The sequence below is a fragment of the Phoenix dactylifera genome, chromosome 12, assembly GCF_009389715.1.
Source record: "Phoenix dactylifera cultivar Barhee BC4 chromosome 12, palm_55x_up_171113_PBpolish2nd_filt_p, whole genome shotgun sequence".
NCBI lineage: Eukaryota > Viridiplantae > Streptophyta > Magnoliopsida > Arecales > Arecaceae > Phoenix > Phoenix dactylifera.
The window spans coordinates 4,233,073-4,251,987 of NC_052403.1; the positions used below are offsets into that span (position 1 = coordinate 4,233,073).

At 40.9% G+C, this 18,915-nt stretch overlaps 2 protein-coding genes across 7 annotated transcripts; both read right to left on the reverse strand.

Annotated features, from left to right (window-relative positions):
• Positions 1 to 345: 345 nt before the first annotated feature.
• On the reverse strand, positions 346 to 6,488 carry LOC103705903 (TLC domain-containing protein 4-B-like). 6 transcript variants are annotated; one of them, XM_008789804.3, is made up of 10 exons: positions 6,339 to 6,488; positions 5,702 to 5,816; positions 4,044 to 4,132; positions 3,805 to 3,943; positions 2,177 to 2,251; positions 1,953 to 2,074; positions 1,802 to 1,877; positions 1,417 to 1,476; positions 812 to 951; positions 346 to 703 (listed from the first exon to the last, which is right to left on the reverse strand). In XM_008789804.3, the coding sequence occupies exons 2-9, from the start codon at positions 5,777 to 5,779 to the stop codon at positions 814 to 816; spliced, it is 777 nt and encodes a 258-aa protein (XP_008788026.2). In that variant the 5' UTR covers positions 5,780 to 5,816; positions 6,339 to 6,488; the 3' UTR covers positions 346 to 703; positions 812 to 813. The 6 variants fall into 6 exon arrangements, with proteins under 6 accessions (XP_008788026.2, XP_008788027.2, XP_017697989.2 ...); XM_008789805.3 differs by having other exon boundaries at positions 346 to 698; positions 6,339 to 6,487; XM_017842500.3 differs by lacking the exon at positions 6,339 to 6,488 and adding exons at positions 5,985 to 6,012; positions 6,156 to 6,308 and having other exon boundaries at positions 346 to 951.
• A 6,204-nt stretch (positions 6,489 to 12,692) lies between these two features.
• LOC103705904 (protein SCARECROW 2-like) lies at positions 12,693 to 16,995 on the reverse strand. Its single transcript, XM_008789808.4, has 2 exons — positions 14,592 to 16,995; positions 12,693 to 13,373 (listed from the first exon to the last, which is right to left on the reverse strand). The coding sequence occupies exons 1-2, from the start codon at positions 16,310 to 16,312 to the stop codon at positions 12,872 to 12,874; spliced, it is 2,223 nt and encodes a 740-aa protein (XP_008788030.2). The 5' UTR covers positions 16,313 to 16,995; the 3' UTR covers positions 12,693 to 12,871.
• Positions 16,996 to 18,915: the final 1,920 nt, after the last annotated feature.

The following is an 18,915-nucleotide window of genomic DNA, read 5'->3' on the forward strand; positions in this document are numbered from 1 at the left end:
TTTTTTTGTTTCTTGGGGAAGACGGCTAAGGAGTGTGTATTAATTTTTTTTAAAAAAAATTCTTAAATATTTAGATAAAATGGAATAAGATCTTTTCTTTATTAAGAATATAATAAATATTTTACACTACTTTTTCAGAAAATTAGATGCTCAATCATTTTAGAATGTACTACTTTTTCATAATCAACCAAATTTGCGAAAACCACTTTTTTAAATATCATATACCATGCATCAGCTTTTTAGAAAAAAATATTTCTGTAACGAAAAATTCTTCCTGCGAACCAAACTAGCACTATATGTATTGAGGATTAGTGTAATTGTTTTCTATTTTACAAAATAAAAAGGCTCAAAAAAGCACCCCTCATGATAGTTCTAAATTGAAGGCTAATTTTGTCCTACAATAAGAGAACTAGGAGAAGGGTTCCTCTTTAAATTGCGACCTCAAATGATTTTATTGCGTTCTTGTTAGCATCCAATCAGCTTCACTATGACTGAATTTTCTAAGGTTTATCTGACATATAAAGGCCAAACAGGTGACGAATCCCAAGGCGAGCGAATCAATGCCTCCACCATTCATCAACTTTACAGCAAGTGGTGCAAATTTCTGTGTCTTCTAAAACTTCCCTCAAATCATTTGTTGCTGCATCCTTCCTGAGACTTCCGAGATGAGGTTGATAGCTTTATATGGTACATGGAGGCTTTGCTTCCCAAAGTGGAGAGAATCACACCAGTAAAATGAGCAAATGCAACAGAACAAATACCAAATGGGAGATGAGTGGAGTTTCGAAAGGAGAGAGAGAGGCAATACTACCATCATTTTGTGTGCCTCTTTTTGGACAGAGTCTTCATCATGCCTTTGAATATTTTCCAAAACCAAAATACATTCATTAATGCCAGCACTGGTGGAACAATCGCCAAACTGTAACGCCCAAGAGGAAGTATTGTCTTCACCTGAAACAGAAGGACAAGAGGAGGGAGAAAAATTAAGTTTTTGATGGTAAGATATTATATTGGTTGTTGAGGAAAGATGGGACACAAACCACCCCATCGATCTTCTCAATGAAACTTTTCAACATTAGTGTTTCTTATAATCCCTAAAAATTTGTGCCTGGAAAGCAGATGCTAAGTTGATGATGGCATTTCCAAGTATTGATTGCTGCTTACAAAATATAGTAGCAGAAATCTTTTTTAATAGAATTTATAGAAAACAAATTCAAAGAAAGGTGCTGACAGGTATCTTGGGTGAAGTCTTACAGTGTTGTATATTGGGTCTAAGACTTAGGGTGTTATATATTGTTTTGCATGCCTTGTAAGGAGAATGCCCATGCCACTCCTTGTTGCTTAAGTTTCAGTATTAATGATCAAAAAGTCGATCTCTTATATCGAATTTCCAAATCACCTTAATCTGCAGCATACCTGATCAAAATGAAGATATATGTGGGTGAAGAAATAGATGAAGAGAAGGATCCTTGCAACCTAAAAAAGAGACAATCCACAGGTCAGAGAACAGATTACAGATAGTGAAAGCCTAGAAACCATATTAGTAGCATTTAATAACCATTTTGTTCTCATTTGAGTATGGACCCATGTATTCATGCAATATGTGAACACTTAAGAATGTTGAATGTTTTTAGAGATCTGATTAGAAAATCTTGCTGATGTTATAATAAGTCGATAAGATCAATCATCAGAATTCGGAGTTGGTCATTAAACTGAGGCATGTGATATGTGCTTTGACATGAAGTTAACGAGTAATATTATCCCCTATCTAAAAGCATTGTCTATACAAACTTGATCATACCAGCCATCCAAGGAACAAGGCCATGCCATTGTAAATATACAGTTTCGAACTTTTCTGCCAAGCATTATCCAGATACCTGCAGTCATCCTTTTGGCTTTAGTTCAAAATATAAGCAATTATCAAATGTTTGGAACAGGATGTCAGAACATACCATCTGAGATTTACAAAGGGAGTTGTAGCTTCAGAAAATAAAACCATGAGTACGTAAATATGTGCTTTGCCGAGTATCAGAGAAAAAAAAATTGCATACATCGAGAGCCCATGATGCAAGACCTGGAGTGAGAACATTACAGGTTCAATCTACAGGCGGAAAGAGAACAATATGGGTTTACTACACAAGAGAACCTCAGCCTATCAATGCATTGAAGTACTTACATATTCCTTGCCACCTAAAGAAGGGAAAAACCATAGAATCATTGCCAAGTCTGAGAGAAAATAACCCAGAGAAATCTGAAAAAAGAATTCAAGCAATTGGATACAAGTCGACAATTAGATGAAAAAAGCAGTCCAGTGTAAAGCAAAGCCAACTACATTTAGATCAGTTGCTTGGCACCCCTCTCCTCATTTTATGCTCCTAACCAGAGGTTCTGGGTTTGACCACAGAAGCCAGCATTCTCATCTCATGAAAAAAAACACCCAATCAAAGTTGAGAATGGGTGCATTCAAGATAGCATTTGTTAGGCGTCTAACCAACCATATCCTTAAATAGTCACCATAGCAAGAGAGACTTATATAGGAGAAAGATACTAAAGCTCAGACATCATCGAACAATAAAAGCCAGCTTGTAAATAATGGTAAAACTTAAAGAGAAAGAAAGACGACCAATCCCATATTATTGTTGTTGTTGTTGTCATTATCTTTCTGGAATTAATCCCCTATTACAAAGTCAAGTAAATGGCCTAGAAAAGAACATAAATTCTTATCAGAATAACTATCATGAGTTTTTAAATTGCGAATTCATTTACTCATCTCAGCTTCACATTGACATATTCTAAATAGTCTCCATAGAGCACACCATGCAAAACACTCCCTTAACTTTTGTGTCGCCTCTGATTAAGCAATCAATCGGCTCCTCCTAATGATCCAATTGGTGAGGTGTGGATAGGGAAAATGATGTCCATATCAATGGAATCACATTTAGTGTTGGAAATCTCAGGGATCTCCATATGCAAATAACAGTTCCGAATCCCTTTGGTTGCAGACAAGTAGCATCTCATTAGTCGACAATGGAGAGAGCACACAAACCACCTAAAGGCCAGCTGGTTGGCACTTCTCTCCTCAGCACTTGTGTTGGGGAGAGGTTCCAACTTCGAATCAGGATGGTGGCAGCCCCATGGTTATTCTAAAAGAAGGAAAAATTAACTATAATAAGACATATATGGTGTCATGATGTGTTCTCCGAAGCTATTAATATTGTTTTGTTCTACTAAAATGGCTCATCAGTTTGCAATACACTCTCTTAAGCAGCTAATGCATATCATGAATCTTCAAACGGGTTAATAGATGTCTAGACATAATTGACTTCTCCCGATCTTCTCTATGTTCAGCTTAAGTTTCGTATTCTTTATTGTCAGTTAGCAATCCATGAAAAGAACATGGGAATTCAGTAACTTCAACAACCAAAACATCATGTTCTATTAAGCACAATCTTCAAATAAGATGCAAAATTGTAAGGCAGAAAATCTGTAAGATCATGTAGCTAACCCAATCTGATAAAACTCGAAAATGTAATTTAGCTGGCAATGTATGAACAACTCATCATCTCTGAGAACACTACAATATGCAAAGTGCCATTGCAATTTCACTATTTTTTAACAGTATATCATAGACTATTGTTAAAAACTCATCTAGCATATATAGGAAGCGAATAAAAATAAACAAAAAAGTTCTTCATTTTCAATTTCAGAAGCATTTTAAAAGAAAAACAGGATGATACTGCTACCAGCTTATCAATTCATCTATTAAAAAAAACTCCGAAGTACAATTGACAACCAATAACTTACTCCAAACATGGTGTCTGATAGCACTGATTTTCTGTTTATCATTAGCTCTTCACAAGCACCATCCTTGAAAAGGTCTGATATCACTACCAGATAGAAAGAAACTGCTGCAGCAAGCACTGCATGCAATGTGGAGAAACCCCTGCATGAAAGAGTTAATGGATCTTAGACATATAAATATAGTAGAACTGATTTACTGGAGTCATCTCACAGGTAATGGTATATATCTAAGTACGTCTTACCTATTGTTCCACTCAATTTTTTGTAATTTGCTTAGCTTGTTATATGCCTTAAAGTACCTCAAGCTGATCAGACATGTAATTTCATATACCTTCACAAAAAAGATGCTTTTGTTATAAAGAAAAAAAACAATAGAGGCACATCTGAGAATCTCAACCCACCCCCCCAACCACCTCAAATATATATATATATATATATAAATGTGGAACTATTTTCCTAATTAGCGGTAAAGAGATGTATTACTTGAAACCGTATCTCTTCTCCTCAAGGAGCGTTAAAAGACAAAGGCACCATAGCATTTATTCCATTATAAAATCAATCATCATATATAGTTAATTGTAATCACAAAGATAAATATCATGGAATTTTCTCTTTTCGAAGAAACAAAGAAGTTCATCGGAGATATCCAAATGAAAAGTTCGTCATCAGTTCAACTTTAGAACCTAAATTAACTCATGAGTAGAAGCCTATCCTTTTATCTCAAGCAATTCCTTGCTAAATGACTGACATTATATTACAAGTCACTTATCACTAAGAATTTGTCGATCTTCAATTTCAAATTTGTATGCAAATTTCACTGGCATTGTAATGAAACAGCTATATTATTTGGTTTATATAGCCTAGTTTGGTGACTCAAAAGTCTACGGAAGTAGGAAAAAAGGAACTAGAAATAATAAATAAGAAAAGAATATCCACCTAAGATCTTGGGTAAGTGATTTTCTTACATGACCCAAAGGCCATCATTTTGCAAGTATTTTTTTATATTTTTCTCTCATGCATATGCCCGGATAACTAGGTATATATAGATAGGTCTAATAAGGTTATGAACAAATAAAATGTTAAAACTTCTTGCTCTTGCTTTATGACCCATAACAACAGAATTTCCGCTTAGATGTACTCAAATTTGTTGGATCCACAAATTTATATCCTTTGATCTCATTTCCGAAAGCATCAAATGCGATGTCCTGTGAAAAGGTGTGGTTAAAAAGAGCTTGTCCCCTCTGAAGCACAACCAAAGAGCCTTTCTTGCACTGTGGCATCAGGATTTCAAGATGAACTTTACAGGCTGCTGTGCCTATGATAATTAAGTAATAATGACACAACGATCTAAAGTACAAGAAAATAATCGAGATACAGTTATGGCAAATGTTACATGACTTTGCTCAAACTATCAAACACTCAAATCTTTTTCCCCTGTCATAGTGTCATTTCAATTTAAATGAGGAAGAATTGTGAGTTGTGTCTTCTAATTTTAAACATCAGGACCGCTTGCATAGTACTACTTAGCCTGACAATGGTGCTTGCAATTTATAACATGGGTTTGGAGTTTCCATAAATGAAACAGTAGTATTCAGAACTCTGCTCATTTCATTCTTTGGATTTTAAGTGCTTTCCAGAATATCAAACTTTATCATGTATTGCAACTACCGGACAATCTAATAAGATTTGCTCTGTAGTCCTCCGTACTCTTAATACAAGACTATATATTGCTTACTGGAACTACCACTACCTTCTGAAACAACTACAAGCATAGCCATGATGCAAAACCTAAAGGACACTGGCATAAACCTTACCGTAAACAATTAATTGAAATTAAGCAGCATATTCCATGCCCCAAAGCAATATTTTTTAGCTCAACAGAATGATGTAAAGTGCTTACGATCTTGCACATGATAATGCCGGAGAAGACCGATACCGGCCAAAGAATTTGCTCGGTCGGACCGAAATTTCCATCCATCGCCAGCTTCCTTCAAACAATCTCCAGCCCACACAAACTGAAATAAGCCATAATTCGATTTCCATCAGCCTCAAATAGAATAAAAAGATCCTTCTATTGAGCAAAATTAAAGGGTCTGCTACTTTCCAGAAATCTGTTCGCCCTCCAAAAGCACCAAAAGAAAATTAAAGAAAAGAATGAACAAAAGAAATGCAAAAGAAAGGACCTTTAATCCAGTTGTCTTTTAATCAGAACTTTTCAGAACCAAGGAGCATATAGAAGAAGAATGAGATCACCAGACCAATTAAATTATGTAGGACAAGAACAATAAGAAGAAACACTCCAAAGGAATCAGAATAAAATGTAAGGATGGACAAATGAAAGCAAACGAGAAGACCTGCAATCTGTTGGTCTTTTGATAGAACTTCTTCTATGAAGCCAAAGACTAAATGTATAGAAGAAAAGCAAAGACCAAGTGACCAATCAAGCTCTATAGGAAGAGAACAAGATTAGCAAGCACTCCAAAAGACACATATAAACAAATAAGAAAAAGAGAGGATCTAAGAGAAAGAGAACAGACCTGGGTGAAGGAGGAGAAGGCTGAGAGGCTATATGTCTGTTAGGTTTTGTTCTTTGGGGTCTCCTTCAGAGGGCCGAGTTGTGGAAGGCCAGAGGGGTGGATTGACCCAGAAGCGGGAGGGAGAGAAGAGAAAGCGCTGGAGCCGTTTAATCTGACGCGCTGGACACGTGACAGCGAATCTAAGCGGCATCTATTTGAGAATCTAGTGATGATTTAGGAACATTGCCGTATCATGCTTTTTTTTCCAGCATATTATTTTAATATAATTAAATCCAATAAAATTAAATAAAATAGTTAAAAATATTTAAAAAATTAAAATATCGTGCAACGAAAGATTCCATCCAAGCAAACAGATTTTATTATCAACAGCCAAGCCTCGTTAGGGCACGACATCAAGTGACCTGCTTTGTTCACCAATCATAGGTTGACACGTCGGCAAGCTTGAAAGCTGAATCTACGTATAAATGGGACCCATCAAAAAAATTGTAATTCTGTGCCTTGCTTTCCTCTAAGAATCTGACACGTCGCCAAAAAAAGGCTGTTTGGTGTGAGACGGAACGGGCGAGCTACGCCTCCATCAGGATCCGCCGGCGACCGGTTGACGAACCGCAGAATTGGACCCGCTGGCCAAGGACTAGTTTAATGGGTTCGATTGACCGATGGTGATTGAAAGTTTCGTCGAGTGGTCTATGCTTGACTCGGCCAGTTTGAATACTTCTCTGTAGACTTGTCAAAGGGGGATGGCTCTTCTAATCACTTATTTATCCTGGTCCACCTAATGGGAACCAAATATGAGCCACTAAATCATAGCAAAAGCCACTTTTCTGATCCATTGATAGGTCATAACCAGACACTGAGCATCATGCATGGAGATGTTAGGTTTTAGATGAAAACCGATCATGGGACGATTATCTCTCAAATATCTAAAATTAGCCGGCAGTTTAGTGTTGGATGTATGTATGACAAATTGAGTTAGAAAATAATACATGAAAATTGATTATTATTAGTATTTTTGTTGACATGGAAAATAGAAAGATCATTCAAGCTCATCGTCACAGGGCAAAAGTCATAGTATCTTCCATGTGTAGCTTGGTAACCCTATCTCTCATCCTAGAGAGGAGAATCTCATTTGAACTTTCAGTTTGACATGCATTAATTTTTTATAAAATAACCAGTCAAAATTTCATTCTCTCTAGTTTTCAGAGAAAATTAAACACTTGAAGCATTTGGTCCGGACAAATGTTGTCCACCTTTGGTTTTGATCGTATACCAACCCAGCTAATTAACATTTTTTTTGGGGGGTAAAACTAGTTGACCTTTAAAGGATCATTATAATGCATGATAGGACGTTGGTGAGAATACAACCGACAAAATCAATCATTTCAGGCGATTAATTATTACCATATATGCTTTCCAACAATCCTAAAGAAAAGTTGAGTTCGATTAAGACGTGCAAAATCATCAGAAACATGTAATATTTCATGGAAAGCCATTCCCATCAATCATTTCTTTCTTGTGCAAATGCTACTTGAACTCCAAAACCACATCAAACAATATGTAACTGTAGAAATCAAGCGCATCGTCGTCAGTAACATGCTTTGCTAAAGTTTTCAGAATTTTAAATTTGTCAATGTCGCCCCTGAGAGTGCCTTAGGCACTGGATGAGCGAGGCAACGATGCTGGAGAACTAGACGATTGACTATTCAAGCCGAGCTCGGTGAAGATCTGTAGCGGACGGGCGCTGTTGAAATTTTTGTTCGATGGCTCCGTTCCGACCTGAAACAGAACAAAAGAAGAAGTTCTTCTGCTGGAGTGTATCCGATAGAGGACTCTTCGATGCCTAAGTCAAGACGATATCCAGAGAATAGAAAGACCATCCAATAAGAGTTCGCCACGATGCCAGCACGCAACTAGTCAAAAGCAGCCATCTGGCGCGCCCAAAAGCTCGCGGCCAAGTTCGAACCTCGAAAACTCCCTACAGTTGGCAGCACTCTAGCTGAGATTCCAAACGGTCACCGAAATTCCATTGGCTTAATAGATATCACGTGATCCGTGTACGAGATGTTTGCGCCTGATATCCGGATGTGCGGAGGCCAACTATTTCTAGTTGACCCACATGGCCGAATTCCACGGCTGTTGGTATTTTCTTTCCCCTATACAACCATCTTCTTAGGGAGACCTTTGAGGTAAGTGCTCAAACGTCCTAACAGATTGTTGAAAACCTCCTTCTGTTCTTTGGGCATTGTCCCAACTTAAGCATTGGAGAGTCTTCTGCTGGACATACTCCAGCATGAGGAGTTTTTCGTTTATGCTGTTTTAGGTCGAAGAGCAACCATCAAACCAGAATCCCAACAACGCCCATTTGCCATAGATCTTCATTGAACTCGGCCTAAACAACAAATTGCCGAGTTTTCCAACACCGTTGTATTGGTTGTTTGGTGCCTAAGACAGGTCGGTTCTTAGTGGCAATGGTCGATTTTGTGTGTTTTTTGCTCTTGATGTTATTGAGGCAAAAAAAAGAAAAAGAGCTTGCCCAAGGAATCCCAGCCTCTATTTTGGCCCAAAGGCGACCCAATAGACTCCAGCGGCTTGTTACCTGATGGGCCAAATCATAAGTGACTAGAAAGAATGGATTCCAATCGTAGTTGTTTGCGATATGGTTCGGCCTCACAGAGAATGGTGAGAAATTATAGATCTCCATACGAATTGCCTCGTAACTCCTTTTTAAATTCTTTCATATGTAACCTTAACGAATCAACGCATTCCATGAAGTAGAGTTTTAATTAGATTATGTCAATAAAAAAAATGGCCTACTCAAAGCACACACAATTATCAATAAAGACGGAATTGAGAATTTCAAGCCCAACTATCCTTCCTCCCTTCCTCTCTTGTTGGCACAGGCGACCAATTGAAGATTTATATATAAATTATTGTGCTAAGTCGTTATTCCTATATCATTTGCCTCCTAATTCTGATGATTTTATATTGTAAACTATGTCTTATCCTAATGGTCTCACTACTTTATTTAGTAACCATGGTTGATGCATCTCCAAGTATAAAATCTAGATGATTATAGCACAGGCAAATCTCCCTTCTTCTTCCTTTGAAAATGCTGATTTTGTGTTAGTCACCTTATTTACTCTTTTGCGCAAAAGTCTTCTTGTTTATTTAACAAATTAAAGCATTCTTTGAATTACTTTCTACAAACGGAAATAAATTTAATCAACGATGCAAAACGTTTAAAAAAAAATCTCAAGATACTCAAAGTGAATCTAATTTATCAATAATGAACACTTCGTGGATTATGAACTCGAATTTGAATCAGGCATGCCAGCAGTTTCCCAAACTATTTGGCAAACAAAAGACATTTTTCTTAGATTAATTTTTAACAAAAACCATGATATTTCATGAGGTTTGCATTCCATTTTAATCACTCTATAATGCATTAATAGCTCGAGATAGACATTGACTGGCCCAGGTAAGAATCCGAATCCATTAGCCAATGAAAATTGTTGGATTCTGAGGTGCTCTGAATCGGGTATAAATAAATAAATGCAGCACCATTTTTTGGAAGAATGGAACATCTTTTTATCTATGTTTCTAATGAATTTGAGGGACAACCACCTGTACTTGGTATTTGAGAATGAACAATTAAAAACTCCAACCTAAAACTTCTAGTTTTAGTTGCTAGATAGAGTTGGGCCGCTCATGGCTCAATTCACATATTGTAATGTTTTTTGGTGCATTGGAGTCTCCACGAGCAGGCTTGGAAGGTGGTGCAGCTCAAGCTTGATTAACTTCCCTAAAACGAGTCCGGCATATACGTTACATAATCTTACCCTCAAAAAAGAAGTAAAAGAATGTAAAATAAGTCAATTTTGGGTACGTTGTATTCCCGTTGAGTTATTTTAATTGGAATTTTTTTGTATACAAGAGCTGTTTACTAAATGAAATTTCTCCATGTGTATTAAATTATATGCTGCCTCTTCGTGCATACGCTACTCCTGAATCTTTCCTAGACAAAGTAATAAAGAGGGAAGGAGACAAATCATGCTTATTTAATTTGTTGGTTCACTTAATAATTCAAATCTTTGTGGATTAGTTGAGCTTAAGTGTTACGAGAAATTCATTCTAATTAATTTATATTTTTTATATCAACTTATAGAAAGTTTTTTGTAATAAAATACTTGGGACACATTATAATTAATAGTATTAGTGATATAAAACATCTTAAAAGATAGTTAAAATGCAAAGAATATAATAATTTAATAGCTACATTGATCATTTTATATTAGCTTCTATGGATTAATAATGCTCCAACAGATCCTATCACAAAATGACAATTTTAACTCCATGAGAAGAGGTTTTTTATACTTAACTTAGTCATAATCCTAAACCAGTTGAGTTAAGCTATATAAATCCTTTTCCTCCATTCCACTCTATTTAGGACCAAATTTTTTGAAAGGTGCAGCAATATTAAGTTCTTCCTTATTATTCAATCACATTTGATTTTTGCTCCAAGTATCAAATTATTCTTTCATATTGATGCATCTTTAGACTTATGTTGTAACTTTTCTAGACCATCCAAGTCGTCCTTCCCTCTATTTATCCTTAATTGATACTACATCTACCTATTTATAAATAAGTTTATTTATTATTCTTTCTTTTCTTGTAACACTATATATTTATTTCAACCTTCTCATTTCAACCATATTCATCTTATATATATATATATATATATATATTATTTTTTAACTATCCAATATTTTTTAGGATAAAATATTATTGGTCCTACTGCCGACTTGCAGTTCTATAAATTTTTTATTGTAATATTTTATTTTATTAGAAACGTTTGTAGGCCAACGGTCAGCAATAGACGCGGGTCCACAGGCTTGTAATGTGGTGCAACCCCACAAGCTTGTGGTCCTACTGCATTGGAGTCTTCACAAGCTGCATTGAAATGTGGTGCAACTCAAGCTGGATTAGCCTTCCCCTAAGGCCTAAACTTAGTTAGACGTATAGGTTACACAATCTTACGCTCAAAAATGAAAAAAAAAAGAATATAAAATATGTTGCATTCCTGGATACAAGGGCTGTTTCCTACATATAATTTCTCCAACTGTATTAAATTATATGCTCCCACTCCGTACACATGCTCCTCTTAAATCTTTCCCAAACAAAGTAATAAGTCAAATCATTGTGATTTAATTTAGCTTAAGCATTGTGAGAAATTCTCTCTAATTAATTTATATATTTGATATTAACTTATAGAAAGTTTTTTATGATAAAATATTTGGAACACATTACAATTAATAGAAACGGTCATATAAAACATCTTACAGGATAGATAAAATCCAAAGAATATAATAATTTAACAATTAGATTAATCATTTTATATCAGCTTGTATGGAGCAATAATGCCCCATCTAAACTAAATTTATGCCATCAGCCGATCACAAAATGGCAATTTTATCTCCAATCTTATATATATATAACGTAACCAAGTGTCTTGTACATAATAAATATTAAGAGCCACCAACTACTGTTTTTTTTTTAATTTTTTTGTCCTAGAGAAGTTGATAGGCCTACCACATATTTTTAATATGAGCCAGATACAGATTAGATCCGGGGCACAACTATCGATTTCTTCCTATTGAACTGAACTGCGGAGCTACTTTGATGCGAGCCAATCGGCCTATAATTTAATCCAGTAGGTGACTACAAGACACAGAGGAAGCGAGCTATCGGAAAAGAGGAACAGAGAGACTGGTGCAGGTGGTACTACGGATGAATTGTACCACTGAATCATCCCCCCACACATTCAATGCTACGACCAACTCCTCCACTAAAGAAATTTAATTTCTCCGATCCTTGACGTGACACTTCAAGCCTCTGATGATTTGGTCCCCAAAAGAGAGCTAAACCCATCAGTCCATCGGTCACCCTCCTCCACCATGTGATCCCAGCCCGAAAACTGACCTTAATTTGAACTCTAGCTTGGAATTGGAGTAAAAAGGACACAACCCCACACTACATTAAACATGCGCGCTTCCTCCATGCGGTAATAACGCCTCTCTTCACCCCCTCAACCCTCAACGAAAGCTATGCTACGACTCTACGAGCCAAAATAAAGAAGAAAAAACCACGCCCTTATCCGTCTACAGCCCCGTCTGCCAGAGAGGAATCAATCACACAGACAAGTCATTTACTTCCCTTTCTCTTTCTTGGGAGTAAAAAAACAACAGCGGAGAGAGGGAGAGAGGGAGAGAGAGAGCGACCCCTCATTGGAAATAACCGTAGGGAGAAAAAACCAGTGCAGGTCTCCACCTCGTTTGTAGCACTCATAGCAAAAGACCACACAAACACATTGTGCTTTTCACCCATTTGCTCACTAGTTTCTGATCAGGCAAAAACATCCGTCTCGTATACACAAAGAAAGATAGGCGGTCGGCCGGCCGGCTGGTTTCTAGCTATAGAAGCCCAGATGGGCAAGCAAAGCGAGCAAAAGTTTGGTCTCCTTTTGAACAGACCAACTACCGGGAGGAGCAAAGAGTGGTGGCGGTGGCGGTGGCGGTTGTGGTGGTGGTGGTGGTGGTGGAGGAGGGAGGGTGGATGGGCCGCCAGGCGGAGGCAGTGAGGAGGCAGAGGTCCTTCCAGCCGAGCTTGAGAGTGCCGTTCTCTTCGACAAGAGTGTAGCCGTCGGAGGGGAACATGCCGAGGAGGAGGGTGGCCTGGGCGGCGGCGTTGCCCGCGAGGGAGATGACGCGGAACCCGGACTGGCTGAGCTTCTCCCTCCAGTTGCCGAACTTGACCTCGCCGGTGCGCGCCGGCCCGCCGACGGAGAGCACGTTGCGGATCTCCCGAGAGAGGAGCTGCTGCTCGACGATATGCCGTTCCTGGCTGTCCTCGCCGTAGCTGGCGCCCAGGGAGTCGAAGAGGGCCGAGTAGTAGTGGATGGCCTCCACGAAACGGGAGAGAAATGAGCCTGTTTGGCTCAGGTCTTGCTCCACCATTGTTACCACCTTCGGCGCCAGCCTGCGTCAAGAGAACCATGCAACCATTTGCCAATATAGAAACGGCTAACTATTAGTCTATTGCTACGGCACTGAAAGTAATAAAGTAATAATTATTGCTAGGTAAAAAGCATGACACGCTGCGAGAGGAGCGGAAAGGCTACCAAGGAGTCATAATTACTGCCTTTAGGCGCATTTTTAGCGTATCTTTCACAAGTCCTAAGTATTAGTGATTGATTGCAGCTGCGGAAGGAGCAGAAATAAACTAGCAATTCATAAGTAACAGACAAAATGAAGATATTGTTTTGGCCCCCGGAGGGGGGACTAATATTTTGTATTTGTAGGTTCTCTTATCATAAGATCTCAGTAGAATGTTGACATCGAAGCTTTTAGTACTTGTAGGCTCTCTTCTGAAGAAGTTCTTAGTGGTACCTACATTCCCAATGCCAAACTACGTACAGTGATTATAAGTAGTTAAAAACATCATTACAAGGAGAAAAATATTCAAAAATGAACTACCATGTTATCTTGTCAAGATGAGGATGCCAACTTCTATATAAAGAAGGGGGGAAAAAAAAAGAGACTGCGAAGCAAGAATATTTACCACCTGTAGGCTCTCTTTCAAGCAGATCTTAGTAGAAACAATCACCCCAATCTAGCATTCCCAATGCCAAAGTTCAGTTACTAATTACTGGGTTAAAACTAGTGAAAAGAATCATTACTACAAGAAAAGTGGCCAAAATAAACTATCATCTAATCTTGTTGAGGGAGGAAAAGGATAAGAAGTAGTAATAGGAAGTGCATTCCTGAATTGTAGACCAATAGAACTCTCATTCCTAGCCCTTCTATATGCTACATATCAGCCATTATTTACTGCATTGAGGCTACAAGTAATGACTAATAAAAATTTTCACTGAAATGTCTACCAAGTGTTTTTAGCAAACAGTAATGAGAGCAAAGGAAACGCTGCGCAGAGCTAATAATCAGTACTTGTTATCATCTTCTACTTAAAAAATGTGAAAGAAGGGTGTTGAAAAGGAGAGCAAGAACAAGAAGAGGGGAAGATGCGGGAGAAGATCAGTCGAGGCAGCAGCTACTCTTCGTAGCTCACTGCCGTAAGTTATGCCGAACGGTAATCATGGCACCGTGGGAAGGGGAAGTAACAAAAGAAGCAACCTTTTTTTTTAAATTCAAACGCATGATAAAGTAGAGTAGGGTAGGGCAAGATGGAGCTACATACCGCTGGAGAAGCCACAGTGTATTGGTGTCAGAGCCCGTGACGTCGTAGAGGGAGTGGTGGAGCCAGTGAACGGCCAGGGCCTCCCTCCGGTTCACCCCCAACCGGTCGGGGTCCAAATTCCCCACCTTCTCCGCCACCGGGCAGAACTCGAACGGCAGACCAAGTGTTTGCGCGAAGTCCGACAGCCTCTTCCCCGTCGCCTCCAGAGCCTCCATGGACGAACCGAGCCCGGTCAGCCGGACGCGCGGTGGGCCGCCGGGGCGGGAGGCGAGGATGTGGAACAGGCCCGGCCACTGGAGGCCTTGCATGATGTCGAGGTCGATGATGTGCACGCGGTCCTCGCGCTCGAACGCCTCCTGGATGGCCTGGTTGGCGGTGAAGTGGGAGAACTTGACGAAGGGGCTGATGCCGTTGAAGACCTGGAAGGCCGAGACGAGGCGGGCGCGGTGGGGGACGGAGGGGAGCGGCGCGTAGAGGCCCAGGCAGGAGCTCACGAGGCGGGCCGACATCGCCTCGGAGAAGTAGGCGGCCACGCGCTGGGCGGAGGTGCCGAACGGGGTCGAGAGCTCTGAGATCTCGAGTAATAGGCGGTTCGCCTCCTCCAGGTTATCTGCGGCCACCGCCTCCGCGCACTGGAGGAGGAGGGTGAGAAGGTGGAGCCCCTCCTCGTCGCGCTTCTGCTGGCGGATCTCTTCCTTTCTCTCCTTCGCCGCCGCTGCCGCGGCCGCCGCGGCAGCGGTCGCCGCGGTGGCCTCGTCGGAGGAGGCGGACGCCGAGCTCCGCTGCGGACGGGGTTGCTGGGGGGTAGGGAACCGAGGATAGCTGGGACTTGGATTCGGATTGGGTTCCTCCCAGCTAGGGAGCTGCTGGCTGGACGCTCCGGCGGCGCAGGACGGGAACGACGGCGATGGATCGATTCGCTTCGGCGGTGGCGGTATCTCCGGCAGCGCCGGAGCCGGGCGCCTCCGCTTCTCCGACGGCTCCGCCGCTCCGCCGCTGGGAAGCAACGGAAAAGGCGGCGGAACTAACGTCAAGGACCGAAGGCGGTACTCGAGGACAGCGGCGAGGCCGGGGTTACACGGATGGATAACCTCCCGAACGTTGTGGATAAGCTGGGGGATCGACACCTCCGCCGTCGCGCTGCTGATCAAATCCCGGATGATCCCATCTATCCACGCCGTGGCGGCCGCAGCGTCCCCACTCCCGTCGTCAGAGGACCCACCAATGCCGGACGAACCTAAAAGCTGCAACCCCTCCGCACCCGATCCACCGCCCCGCTCCGCATCGGTCGGGAGCAGCGGCGGCCCGGAGAACCCGCACACAGCCGGCGGAGCCGGCAGCTGAGGCGGTAGCGCCTGCAAGAGAATGGGAGGAGGGTTGGGGGTGAGACTCGTCTCGAACAGTAGAGGCGATTGTGCTTGAAGATCGCCTATAAAAGCGGCGGGTAGCGCGGCCGAGGAGGAGTTGCCCCCCCCTCGGCGGGTGGGGTTGGGGTAAGAGGAGGAGTCGGGCTGGAGGTCGAGCTCGGAGGCTGGACGCTTGCGCACCATTTTGTCTAACTTCTCTTGGTGCTGCTGCTGCTGTAGGTGCAAGTAAAAGAGCAGTTCTTCTTGTTCTAGTTGTTGTTGTTGGGAGCGGGAGAGGAGAGGGGGTGTAGAAATAGTTGGGGGATCATGGGATGAAGAGGGAGAAGGGAGGAGGAGGCAAGACGGGAAGGCCATCAGAAAAAACAAGGGGAAATTGCTCGGTGCATGGGATTATTGGTGCTTGTGGGAGCAGGAGGGGAAGAAGGGTGGGGAGGTTGGAATTGGAAGAGAGCAGTGGGAAGGGAATAATTGTAGTAATAATAGAAGGTAGAAGAGTTGAGGCGGAATTTGGGCGAGGTGAGGATCGAGGAGGGCATTGGGTTCTGCCAAGGAGATAACGGCGGGGGGATTTGGACATGGGGCGTCGGTCGGATTCGGTGCCCGCGCGCTCTTCCCTCCCCTCCCACCCCCCCCCCCTTCAAAGGCCACGACCTTGGCTCGTCTCGGGACGCAAACGCGATCTCCCAGGCGGGCTGGGGCCTCCACCTACTGTGCTGCCTTTCTGGCGAGTGGGGTTTTACTTAATGCTAAGCCTCTGCCTTTTTTCTTTTGACCTGGGGAGTCTGAGGTTGGAGAGGGAGAAACCTATCGCAGGCTGCTCTCCTTTCGCACACCTCGCTGCTACTTGCCCAGATTGCCCATATCTTATTCATTCCCTTTTCTGCTCGCTGGCTTTTTCTCATTTCAAAGATTTTGGATTCCGTTTGTGATTCGCTTGGAAACAAGATAGAAGTCTCAGGCTGAAATGAGTGGATGCGTTTTGCTGGGTTTTTCCATGGAAGACTTGGTCTCTGATTTTGCTGCGACGAATATCTTGGGATGTCTCACTCTGTTACCTTAGATATTAGAGGCTTTTGCCTTAGATTACAAGGTGTATCAAATAATTCCTATGTTTTTTTTTTGTCTATCGTGTCACGCGATGAGCAGTAACGGCAAATAATTGGTATAAGTACAAGAAAACAGTGAACAAATAATTTGAATTCACAATCATTGTGCGAATGATCTCCTATTAGAGAAGTGCATATTTTGTTAGCACGTATAATTTACGGGCAATGCTAGTACTTGACCCAATTTACGGGAAGCACGAGTTAGGTCCACGTCTAATTGCTAAAAAGGAAGTTGCTGCCATGCCGGATCATCAGATGAAACAACATTAGGACATCATGCCTTGAATCTTATCCTAGTGGCCCTTCAATTAAGCTCACCACCATTTAAATTGAGTTATACTATCTTATCATATCTCTTTGATAGACCAAGGAAGCTTTTCCTTGTAAAAGTTCAGATCCTACGCAGCTTGCAGTTTAGGAAATTTCAAATTATTGCCAATAAATCATTTACAAAGCCATAAGCGCCTTCGATGGAGCATTGAGGATTAATGCCATTCATTCTTTTCTACTTACCAGGACGTATCTTGCACCAAAGTTTTTACAAAAAGAATTATATTGTCCGGCATGCAGAAAATCTGTTGTCTCTCATAGTGCTCTTGTAACAAGGAAAAAAACCTATGATTTTTAAAACATTAACAAAAGTATATAAGACCGGGCACATTATCAGATATGGTTGCCAATAGATTTAAGTAACTTGACCCAAAACAATAGTACAAAATTAGATTTGCGGATCAGCACGTTGACATCATAGTACCAATAGATATCTATAGTTCAACTCTTTTTTCTTAAGAGATATGGAGGCTCCTCTAGCATATTAAATCACCTAGACTTGAACACTCAAGAATAAACTATCAATAATTGAATTCAGAACCTTTAATTTTTAATTAAAGAATTCATACAGAAAAACTAAACATTTCTTTTTCATTTAAAAAATTAAATCAAATAGACAGTGACTTCAAAGCGAATGTCTTTGCCTATATCTCCTAACCATCATTATTTTCATTTCATAATCCATCTATCAACTATCTTCTGGGCAGAAAAGAGTTCCACCTAGTTTAGAAAAAAAAAAAAAAAGGGATTTGCAGCCATAATTTATCCTTACCATCCCTGATGAGTTGCTGTGCCTTTCTCATCTTCTTATATCTTCTCTCTACGTACGCCGGATGTTTATGGCGTCGCTGTGGAGTTTGACAGCGGGCGAGGACCGCTCGATCGATGGCTGTCGCACTCGGCAAGCAGCGTCCGCCAACCCCCTCCGGTTCTCTCCTCGGGAGTGATGGCTGGTCCCAAAGGCCCCAGTCCCAGCCTCTGCTCGCCAGAATTAATAGGAATTATTCCCACAAAGCTACCGTTGACCCATGGGCATTTATACCTTTGCAGGCGTATTTGCTTGGGCTCAGAGCAGCTCGTTATTCACCCTTGGTGGTCCATGAAAGCAAGTCCTGGTGACCAACTGTGAAAGATTGTGAAGAAGATAAGACCATTTCTGGTTCACACATTCAATAATTTGAGAAATAAAAGTGTGTTTTTTGAGAGAACTATGAGTAGCAGGAGGCATTCAATATCGCAGTGTAAGAGAGAAGGAATGCTGCTAATGAGCTACTGCTGCTCTTGGTTACCCCACACACGCTGACACCATTTTTTTTATTGAGAGAGAGAGAGAGAGAGTTGAATAAGTTCTTTTGAAAATAGTAACGGCCGGAAAAGAATAAAGATTAGATTTATTTGAGAGGGAGGAGGAATGTGCATGCTCAAAACTTTGCCTAGTTTGCTGATGGGTGAACAACTGAAATATTTAAGTATGTCGAACACTAGATAAAAATTAAATCGTTTAAATTATAAGAATAGTGG